The following is an 11,997-nucleotide window of genomic DNA, read 5'->3' on the forward strand; positions in this document are numbered from 1 at the left end:
TCCCGAGGCATCGCCTTTCTGTTCCGGAGAGGGCCCGCGAATGAAAAACTACACTTCCCGTTAAACAAGCAATGTGCGTTTGTTTTATGTTACCTGGCTGTCTTGTGACGCGAAGCTAGTCGGAGCGGCTACGTGCACAGTTTCTGGCGGGCAGTCTGGGGAATATACGAATCGCATCCCTCAAAAACCACTCGGAGGCAATGTTGGCAAAGTGGTGTTTTCTTTTCAGAGCCGCTCTTAGCACCGACAGCCCTGCAAACGGCGGGGATAGCACGCTGTCAGTTCTAGTTAATCTGACTTTAAACTGCGGGCCTTTTTTCCCATTAACTTCCCCTCGGTTCTGCTGAAACCAGACAGACTTGACCGCCTCCGATGGAGACTCTGTCAAAAACAGCCGCTGCTGATGGGACGCGGGAGAAGGTACAGCAGCATTTACACATTTTTATTTTATGTCAAGCCATCCTGTTGAAAACGACCACAGTGTTAGTGAGACTACAGCTGCTACAGCTCAGATCAGCTGAACCTTTCACCCGAGTCTGATGTGTTACACTTAACCAGGACAAATCCATCGCGTTGAGTTCAGTGACAGCAGGGATTCAAAGTTCGGACAGATGGGTATCACCACAGCACAATCCCCGGTGTTCCCATGTGTTTTTCTATAGGAACTGTGTCCACCACGACCACCTCTCAGTCTGTCCCTGCCATCCTATAAGGACTATCCTGCTTACCGACCCTTCATCAACACACTTGTTCACCACACACGTCGAGCACGCACACATCAGTCATGTCGGCCGTCATCACCCAGCAAGGCCTTCCCAGAGACCAGCAGCGCAGGTAAATCACTTGTGCAGAAATGGGATATAGACCCTTTACTATGTTTCCATTCAGGTATTGTGGTGTTTCAAAGCTCCATGGTTACATGTGTAATACAACTCCACACTACCTGAATGTCTCCAATTCAATGACGTCCATGAAAACCAGATCATATTACAGCATCCCTAAACATGTATGTCTGAACTCTGTTAGTACACAACTACCTCGATGATTCACATTCATGTATTCATTCTCTCTCCTTGCAAATTTTGTGTGTGTGTGTATGTGTGTGGGCGCACTTACAGAAATCTTATCTGCCTTGAGGAACCTCCAGGAGAAAATTAGGAAGTTGGAGTTGGAGAAAGGACATCCGCAACTTGGTTCACAAACTGTAGACAAAGATGCATTGCACACATGTCTGCAGAGTGAGAGAGCAACACAAAGACTCTTAAATAATCAGGCAGACACAGGGAAAGAAGTGAGAGAGCCATCCAGCTGTAACCAGGGTGGGAATATGATTAAAATGCAATGATAACATTGTCATAACTTTTTTTTATACATTTCTTTTATTTCTGTGCATTGAAATATATATATATATCACCCCCCCCCCCCCCCGCCTTCTCTGTGTCTTCATTAAGTGCTGATCACCCACCTTGCCGCTGCAGAGTCGCGCTGTGTGAAGCTGGAGCGACAGCTGGATCATATGAGAAGGATGCTGCGGAGCAGTAAAGCAGACAGGATCAATCGGGTCAAAGAGCAGGTTCACGCTGCTTTCTTTAATGTTATAGTCTGTAAAGTAGATTTCAGATTACTCTTTTAAAAGCTCACAACAACCATGTCTTGAAGTGAGAAGCAACATGACTGAGTACATTTATACATAAATGCTATCTGCTCTTCACACTCTCAGGTTTCCATGGATACAGCCAAGTTAGCTCATCAACAGCTGGAAACAGTGTCCGAGCATGCCCAGTTGGAGAAGCTGGAGCGACTGGAGCAGGAGTATCTCCGGCTCACACACACCCAGAACAATGCTGAGGTGCATTTTTAAAGACAGAGTGAATATCAGAAGAAAATTGGGAAAGAACTTGCCTCTTCGATGCTTTGCTATTATTCATCCATCTTCTACCGCGGGGTCACGGGGGGTGCTGGAGCCAATCCCAGCCAACATTCTGCGCGAGGGGCAGGGTACACCCTGGACAGGTCGCCAGTCCATCACAGAGACAGACAGAGACCAACAACCACTCTCACTCACACTCAGACCTACGGACAATTTAGTCACCAGTTAACCTAAACATGATGTCTTTGGACGGTGGGAGGAAACCCACACAGACACGGGGAGCTTTGTTATTATAATTATCATACATAACACAATAGTATTATTTTCTGTAGCAATGGCAGTCACACAAAATGTACATTTCTATGCTGACTAAATGACGCTAACTTCTCAAACTTACTCACAGCCTAGTTTTCCGCAAAGAAAACATGGAGTAAAATCTCTCTGTGATTCTGTGGACCAACAAATATCCAAAATTGATGAGATAATGGTTTATAACTTGGGGTTCAGAGCCCCGCATGCCCCAAAATAAGTCAGAATCTTAGGTAGCTGAAACTAATGATACTTTATTACATTTGTACAAAATAATTTTTTTTCATAAGGTACTGGAACCTCTCCAGCTCTCTCTGGATCAAATTTGTCAAAAATGCCCATTTGATTTAACTTTTTGTGTCCGCACAATCTCTATTACCTGCATTGAGGCACAGCTAATGGCTTACCAAGGACAATTTCTTTGGTTCCCAAATAGAATTTCAGAAGTTACAAGGGTTTTATCTTAGATTCTGAAATTCTCGTTTTATTCACAAGTTTGCAATTAAAATAAAGATAGCCATTCCTGAAATTACTAACTTTGTAGTGACTGTGTGTCTGAATATGTCAGTTGAAGATCCGTGAGCTAGAGATGAAACTGCAAGAAGAGGAGCACCAAAGGAAGCTCATCCAGGAAAAGGCCAACCAGGTGAACAGACATTCATTTTTACTTGTCTTAAACTAGCAGTTATCTTGCTTGTAGTTATCGATGGCAGGTTGTAATGTTTCCTTTTCCTGAAAAGAAGTATTGCATCACAAATGTTGAAATACAGATATGTTTAAAAGGATTTTTTGTATGTGGCATTTTACTTTTTTGTTCTTTTCCTTAGCTACAGACAGGCTTAGAAGCCAATAAGATCCTGCTGCAATCAGTGTCACCATCCATCAGACACTCCAAAGAGCAGTCCAACTCTAAGGTAAAGACCTTCCTGGCTTCAGATTTGGAGACTTCAGGGTTATCTGTTGTAGCGGACAGAGGATACTGCTTCCCTGCTTAATACACAAATGTGACAAGACAGCTGCAGCTTCTCTATTTCTGGATCATATTTTTTCAATGCTGCTCCTTTCTCAACAGAAATCTTCATTGCCGCAGTCTTCCTACACACAGCCACACTATAGACTGAGCCTCAGAGATGTGCCTTTTGTCGCTGGAACGGTAGTATGGGCCCATGTTGATTTGTGATTTTAAAATTAGACTAATAAGATTTTAAGCAGCTGCACTTTTCCTACACTGAATTTCTCTCTGGTCTCTTCTAATCTACTACCTTCAAATCAGTCCGTGGGCTGCAGCCACTCAGTCAGAGCAAATGTCCAGTCAGTTTTGTCTCTGCTGAAGCGACATCAGCCACACCTCTGCAACAGTCGCATCCTCTCCAAAAACTCAAACCGCCATGAGATGGTCAGTAGCAGGAATTCAGACAGTTCTTCATCTTCCAACTCCACTAGTGAAGGGGAACTGTCAGAGCTGCTACAGGCACTGCAGGAGGAGCTGCGGCTCATGAGCTTGTGAGTGTAGTGTCATTGTCTGATAAAGAGAGAATGAACTCTAAAGTGTTCATTTTTATTTAGTGTGTGTGAATGTGTGTGCTGCAGAGAGCAGGATGATTTGATGAGGCAGGTGGAGGACAGTGTGTCTGACCAAGAAAGAAAAGAACTTCAGAGGGAGCATGAGAGGCTGCTGCTGAAAATGGAGCGGAAGGGAGAACAGATCAGTAAACTCCACAAACACAAAACACAAGTAGGTTTTCACACAAATGCAATTCAGTTCTCTCACCATCACATTGTAAGATCATGCTTTGCATTGTTATTTTTTCTAGATAAAGAAGTTGAGAAAAAAAGCTGGTTCTAGGCCACACAGCAGGAATGAATTAAAAGTGACTACCACAGTGTCCACTAGTGGTCGCTCTGCTGAAGCACTCAGAGTTAGACCAGGGGAAAGAAGCAGGAAGAGCCTGAGCCTTCTGAGGGACATGAAAGCTCTGCAAACTTCGTTATGGACCTGAAACTCATCGGGACATGGACATGACGGATTGTGCAAAACAAGTACATTCAACTATGATCCACTGAGAAAGATATATCTTGTTTTTTGTATGCATACACACGCACATTAATATATATGGTTAAAGTTGACTGGTTTAAGTGACAAACACATTATACTCAATTCTTGCATTCATTTTTTAAGCTGTTCCAACAGTCTGCTGTGCCTTTTGTGTGCCCTTCTGTGCTGTATTTGTTGTGCTCTTCACTTTGATGCTGGCATCATGACACCAGTAAACATAAGACCTCTGTGAAGTCACAAAGGCCTTGAAACTAAACTAATCTGTGCTTGACTTTCAGATACGGTCGTGAACGGGGGGGGTTAAATATTTTTATTAAATCAGAATGATGTGATTATATTTAAGGGGGTTATATTGACTGCCTTAATCTCTGCGGGGGTCGTGACCCCCTTATCCCCCGGGCAAATTACGCCCTTGGGTGTCGCTAACTTCACATTCCTCAATAGAATTGCTGATTACTACAGCCAGTCGGTCACTACAGTAAAAGTAGCTTCATCAAGAAATTACTTCAGAAAAAGTATAACAAAAATACCTTGTCATTATACAATACACTGATGCGATTCTGCTACAGGCATTTTTAGGTTATAGCTCAAAGATACCTTCAGTTAAAGAGGCCCTACTACAGAGGTCTCCAGCTCCGGTGGTGGAGGGGCACTGTCCTGCAGGAAACATCCAGGACCGGTGTGTCAACCGATTTGGTTCCCCCAAGTTCCTGTTCCCCTTTACACTGATTTACTGCTGAGTAGTGCGTAGTTGCTAAGTTACCGTGTGTACTTAAGGAAGAAACGCAAATAGAAACACAGCTGGGTGTACGGAAAGCGAAATGGAAAAAGCCAATGTGTAGGTTACTGGTATGGTATTTATTATATAACAAAATAAATTGAGAATGCATTTGTTCGGCCATTCTTTGTCAATCTTTGTGTAAATGGATACCAGCTAGCATAGCTGTGCGAGAGTAGCCTACGTTAAGTAAACCTCACTGCCAGATCACTTACACTAGTTAGTCGCTTCGAAATGGACTGCTAGCTAACTGGTTAGCTAACTGGTTAGCATGCTCGGCTGACAAACTGATGACATTATTTTTGACGTATAACGTAACTATTGCTCACCGTTCATTTGGAAACGGGCAGAGCGCCTGCGAATGACATATTTCTGCTCCTTGGACCTTGAAGGTCACGTGGGATTCTGGAGCCAATCGCAGTCCACTCCGGGTGGCACGTCATCACGGTTAGGTCAGGTGACGTAAATGTGAAATAGTGAAGTAGCGCAAATGTTTGCTGTATGCATACAATGTATGCACTGAAAATAAAGGGTTGAGAAATTGACCGCACATTTCATGTCTCTACGTGTTCCAGTTAAGAAGATGGCCACGATGTATAATCCTCATCCTACCTGGATTATTTCTCCATAACGATCGGCTCATTCTTCATTCATTGTGGCCGTATTATTACCTGGAACACTCATTAGCTTGTAGCCAGAGTTTGGATGTCTTCTGTGGACTGGACATTTTCCTACCGACTTCAGACAACAGGCTAGCATAGCAACAGTAGGGCGGGGCTTAGCGAAGGATCGGTGGCCAAACCATTTGTTGTTGTTGGGGGGTGGTTACAATTAGGAAGAAAGAAAGTATAAGTTAATATACTGAAATATTACATAATCTTTCACTAAAATAATTCATCTCACTGAATGTTCGCTTTACTGGTCTAGTCTGTGGACGCGTCCTGTCTCCGGTCTGGTCCGTTCCTGGAGGGGTGCCGTCACCCGTCCGGTCTGGTTCGGCCTAGGTCCTGGGGGGGGGCGCCGTATCTGCATTAGCCCAGTCCATTACTCGTAACCAACTCGTAGACACGTTCAGGTGCCCACACCGGGAATGGACCTTTACATACATACACATTACATTACATACATTTACATTCATATTCAACATTACATACATGTAACATGTTACAGTAAGTCATACAATCACATTACATTTACATCATATATACATATTAACATCATCATCGCTAACCCCGGGGTTACATTACATTATACATTTACATCACCTACCCTAGCCAGGAATCGAACCCCTCCCACCTAGGTGCGGGGCGGCAGCGTTACCGCTGCGCCACAGCGCTGCTCGAGTTGCAGCAAACATTTGCGCTACTTCACCATTTCACATTTACGTCACCTGACCTAACCGTGATGACGTACGACCCGGAGTGGACTGCGATTGGCTCCAGCATCCCACGTGACCTCTTCTTTAGCTCCGAGGCCACGCCTGTTGACTTGTTCATAATTTTTATGAGTAAATAAATACCATGCTTTACACAAGAAAATTTCTTGTGTATATGCTACAATTTAACTGGCTGATCGCTCAATGATATTTATGTAGACTTATAGCCTATTTTATGGGCATGTCGTTCAAGACATAACAGATGTGTAGGCTTCCAAAGGGCGCAAAGTTGATACATTCGGGAGGCCAGGATGGCCGTTTGTCATGTGAGTGTATGTTCTTAAAATGGTAAACTTGTGTCATTCGCAGGCGCTCTGCCCGTTTCCAAATGAACGGTGAGCAATAGTTACGTTATACGTCAAAAATAATGTCATCAGTTCGTCAGCCGAGCATGCTAACCAGTTAGCTAACCAGTTAGCTAGCAGTCCATTTCGAAGCGACTAACTAGTGTAAGTGATCTGGCAGTGAGGTTTACTTAACGTAGGCTACTCTCGCACAGCTATACTAGCTGGTATCCATTTACACAAAGATTGACAAAGAATGGCCGAACAAATGCATTCTCAATTTATTTTGTTATATAATAAATACCATACCAGTAACCTACACATTGGCTTTTTCCATTTCGCTTTCCGTACACCCAGCTGTGTTTCTATTTGCGTTTCTTCCTTAAGTACACACGGTAACTTAGCAACTACGCACGACTCAGCAGTAAATCAGTGTAAAGGGGAACAGGAACTTGGGGGAACCAAATCGGTTGACACACCGGCTTTAGAGACCTCTGGTCCAGTCTCTCTTCTGTACAAAACATATTCTATATGGACACAATAAACACAGACTCAGACTCCAGGGGGTCTGGGGCTCCGATCTCCTCTGCCTCCTTTTATGATTGTACGTCTTGTCATAGATTCAGGATGACGGCAGAAATGGAGGTGAGAATTAGTGAGTTAGAGTCGCGGCTCCGCATTTTAGCTAGCTGAGCTTGTGCTAGCTCAGCTAGCTACAAAGCTAATTCTGTTTAACCTTAGCTTGGCTCGTTCACGCTGGTAACCATGGTAACTATCAGTCCGGGCTAAGAGGAGAGGTGGAGTAGTTGAACACATGGACCGGCTTTATTCAGCTCTTTACTTCCGTCAACATCACAACACAGCACTTTTAGGAGTTTCATCACACTGACTATAAAGCTCACAGCGGCCACAGCTGGAGTTACTTCTCACACCGTTCACCGGACAGAGGGACAAACACAACACAACATGGCTACGTACTGACTACGTCACACATTACCCACAAGCCCACCTGCTTAAAGGGGAATGCTCGGGTCACACTGAGCAGCGGCCATGAGACAAGTGAACGAGAGACTCAGAACCGAAGACCCGGAGTCGGATCCCCTAAAGTGGAGCTGTGTGGACATTAACCAGCTGTTTTAGCACAATGTCTCATGTGCCACAAGTATCAACATACGTTTCTATATAGTTCCCCATTTCTGAACATATTTTGTGTTTAAACCTTTCAGCATCTAATCTGTACAAAAACGAGCTGTTTGTCTGTCATGTTGGGAAGTAAAGCACACTGCAGTGTAAAGGCAAGTTAATTTCCCTCAGGCTAAATAAGCTATATATGTATCTTGTTTCTAAAATCCAAATAATAGCATACAGTATTGCACATGTATATAAACAGGGATGTGGATGATGAATTTCCCCTTAGGGATCAATAAAGTCTATCTATCTATGTAAATGTAGTGGTTTGCGCTGTCACCCCACAATAAGAAGGTTGTGAGTTCGAGACCAGAGACTAGACTGGACCCTTCCACAGACCCCACCCCTTCCCCCCGAGACTAGAGAAGACATCAATCAACACACCTTAAGATATTTTGGTTTCATTAGCTTTTTTTTGTGATGGATGTATGTGTAAATTATGAACAACCATCAACTGTATCAAAGCAGATTATATTAATTTGAGGGGAAAAGAGGGCAGTTTTGGAGAATACACAGTCTGGCTATGACCATATGCTGTGGACTTCAGGAGGAAATTTGTTTGAATTCACTGAGAAACTGGATGCACTTCAGAGGAACCTCTCCCTTTCCTACGAGGTGCCTCTTCATGTTCTGTGTCCTGTTTTTCTCATTTTGTGAATGGTCATGAGGAGAATACATTGATTTATGATGCACTGTTTGATTCTTACCGTTGCAGGAGATTAATGCACCATCATTTCTGGAGGAGAGGAATCCTGGCAGCACCATGCTTCTCCACCATTATTCAGACCACAGAGGACTCTGCCACATTGTTCCTGGTAAATACAGAACACATCTTCTGCATTAAGTGTCACTTTAACATGTGCCCCTTTATATTATCCTCATAAATTTGCTGCAATTTTATTTGTATTTTAATGCAATCCAAGTGACAGTCTCTCTTTCACAGGAATCACAGGAGCTCTGTAACTAAAGATTTTTTCAACAGTGACATAACAATGAAAGTTGTTGGATTGGAGGATCTGAGGAGAACTGCAAAGAAGGAGCTTGTGATTTTCCTGATCACACAGTGGGCAGCAGTGAGACCGGACCTTTCCCAAGGAGCCGGGGTTCCAGCTTCTAGCTGGCTAATGCAATTCCATAATTAAAGAGGTTAAATGATCTGCGTCACAAGGTCTGCATGTTTTAATCTGTATTTGTAAAACCACATATTAACTATACAGAAGCTAAAAGTGGACAAAAAACAGAGAAAACTTTCCTTGTCTGCGTCTACAGCTTATTCTAAAGGCATCCTGTATCAGTTTCTCAATGCTGAGAAGTTACTGGGAGATGATAAAAGGGCTGGCCAGCCTTGGGAAAGGTACACGCACCCAGAGACATGCCGTCAGAGCCAGATAACAGATCATGAGGCAATAGGAGAGGACCTGCATACTCTACATGGATCTTTATTTGCTAAACAATTTCAAATCTTTAACTATCCCCCTTTTCACTAACTGCACAGATGAGATATTAAGGGGCTTTGAACCAGTGCATCCTCTAACTTAAAAGTGATCTGAAGACTTTCTGTCATGCCTTATCTTTCCATAAAATCTTTGATGAGCAGGTAAAAAAATTACTAGCCGGGGTTTGTGAGTAATCTGATCATATTGAATTCGCTTGAATGAACCTGGAGGTGTCTGAAGCCGTTCCTGGACCATCAAGCTGCGAGGAACCTTCAGAGGATTGTGTCTGACCTGCCGACCATGAGAATCCATCCATCAGCTTCACCATCTCCAACATCAAGACGTTCATCAACAGCCACTTTGTCCTGAAGGACAGACCTATGCTGCAGCTTAGATGAAGATCACAAAATATGGATCTAGAATTTGACATTTCTTCGTCAATGGCATCTCATAAATAAACATTTTAACATTTTTTGATGTCCCTTGTCTCCAGGTCAGATGTTCTGGATGCCCTCCCTGAACTGTGTGCTTCATCGAGCTCACGCTCATACTCCATGTATTAAAGAGCTGAGGAGAGAGGCACAAAAATTTCTGATGCCACAAGATGTGAGCTGCAACTTCATCCTGCTCGTCCAGCTGCATGGTGGAAACTGAGTTGTCTCATCAACTGGACAGTAAGAAAGTAGAACGGAGCACCTGGAGGAAGAGAGAAAGTCTCCACAGCGGTTCTGTGCTGGCAGTGTCGTTGGGAAGAAGATGCCTCAGTACTGTCACAGCCTCCCTGAAAAGATCCATTTGAGCCCAACTGTCTACTAGTGAGGAGATGCACATTCATTCTTCTAAACAAAAGCATTCAAAAGATATTTTGACAGACACCATGAACTGTATGATGTCTCCATCCTAATTCATATTCCCATGTTTGCCAAGAAGAAAGGCTTTGTTGTCCAGGATTGAGGAGAGATGGAGGGGAAGAGGATGACCACCTTCTGTCTTGAAACAAACTGGATTATGGGTCTGTCTGACCTACATGCTGATGCTGAACAGCTGAATAACTGCCAGCCCGCTCGTCACAGAACAGGCCTGCTCATTATCTGATGGTTTCATAGTCCCTATGTTCTGATTTATATTGTGTCATTTAAACTGGAGAACAATTGGCTTTCATTGACACCTTTTTTCGGGTTAGGGTTTAGCTGTTGGTCTAAGTTGGTGCAATATGTTTGATTTGTGTCAATATTGTTGTACTCAAGAATCTTTTTGTAGCTAACATCATTCTCACAATGTGTGATGTAAGTTAATATGCTGTTTTCATTTTTTCCTTTTCAGTGTTGTAAAGATGCTACTTTGGATTCAGCAAATGAAAACATCATACTGAAGTTTAAGTTAAAACATGTTTTGCCTGTAGCTCATGGAGAATATGTCCTAAGTAATAGATTTATTTTATTCTGTCAGTGACTGACCCTAAACAAATCTTAGATGGTATAATGGTGTGGTATTGTTCCTCTTGTTTATCAGGTCCATTCAAACTAAAATCTGTTGTTCATATCATTACACCTTAACTAGTTTCCAGTCTAAGGAAAAAGTAGTGTTATGAAATGTATCATCTCAGTCTGAAGTATCCTCATTTGCAGCTAATACTCAAAACTGTTTTTATAATTCTCTCAATGTGACATTATAGTTAGATTTACAATTTTTAACCAATCTAGTTTAGTGATTCAAATGGAATGAAAATGTAACACTGAATGAGCTTATCAGTATTTGTTTGTCAGATACAGTACACTCCATATGTAGCAGCTAGTAGCTCACAATGAAGTTTCATAAAAGTGTGCCAGAGACTGGTTTATTTACAAGGAGCCTTCCAAACAAGAACGCAGAGGCTGTTAGTGGTTTGGACTAAAAAAATAAAGTATGAATCGTATGAAGACACATGTCACATGTCTAAACACACACACGTGGCCTCTTGACTACCCACTTAGTTTACAGCGTGAAAAGAAAGAATAAATGAATAAGTGATGAGCTTGATGTTGCTCACGAGGCCTGACTCAGGTGACCACAACTGTCTGTAAAAGGCCTGTCACCTGCAGGTGTACAGGTGTCTCACTCCAAAATGACACCACAGGTCTGGATGAGGAGTCCAGCCATCTGATCCTCGCTGCAGAGGGCTGCGTACCTCATCACTGCTGGCCAGGCCTGGATTGTAATGGGTAGATGAAAAAAAGAGTCTTGTGTTTGTGAGGTCAGGTGTGATAAAATCAGCCCACTGGGTCACTCACTAAGAGCCCAGTCTACTCTAACCTAGATGAAGAGGCTTAAATTGGCCCAGTTCATGTTTTGTCCCATGGCCACATTAAAAACATTGAAATGTCCTCTTAAGACTCAGTCTCAGTGATTTTAGGCTCCTCCTGGTGTTTGGTCAGAACTGGACGGTTGGTGTAAATGTCGTCCACAGGTAGAAGAAACGTGACGGTTTTTACCTTGGCCCTAAAAATTCAGAGAATTGTAACAGTTAGATGAATGCAAAACCTGCAATTTAGCATAAAGCCAGTAAAATCCTCTTAAACTGCCCATCACTGGAGGGATTTTCCCAAACCTCTACTTTGTCAAATAAAAACACAAGTTTATTCAAGGCCTCTCTGTACCTGTT

General features: G+C 43.0%; 1 protein-coding gene across 2 annotated transcripts; it reads left to right on the forward strand.

Moving 5' to 3' along the window:
• The first annotated feature begins 191 nt into the window (after positions 1-191).
• Positions 192-4,474, forward strand: cep57 (centrosomal protein 57). 2 transcript variants are annotated; one of them, XM_029517948.1, is made up of 11 exons: positions 192-420; positions 663-834; positions 1,119-1,319; positions 1,452-1,573; positions 1,721-1,849; positions 2,748-2,825; positions 3,007-3,093; positions 3,252-3,335; positions 3,453-3,682; positions 3,770-3,914; positions 3,994-4,474. In XM_029517948.1, exons 1-11 carry the CDS (start codon positions 373-375, stop codon positions 4,177-4,179), a joined length of 1,482 nt encoding a protein of 493 aa, XP_029373808.1. In that variant the 5' UTR covers positions 192-372; the 3' UTR covers positions 4,180-4,474. The 2 variants fall into 2 exon arrangements, with proteins under 2 accessions (XP_029373808.1, XP_029373809.1); XM_029517949.1 differs by having other exon boundaries at positions 3,252-3,332.
• Positions 4,475-11,997: the final 7,523 nt, after the last annotated feature.

Source organism: Echeneis naucrates, chromosome 13, assembly GCF_900963305.1.
Source record: "Echeneis naucrates chromosome 13, fEcheNa1.1, whole genome shotgun sequence".
Taxonomy (NCBI): domain Eukaryota; kingdom Metazoa; phylum Chordata; class Actinopteri; order Carangiformes; family Echeneidae; genus Echeneis; species Echeneis naucrates.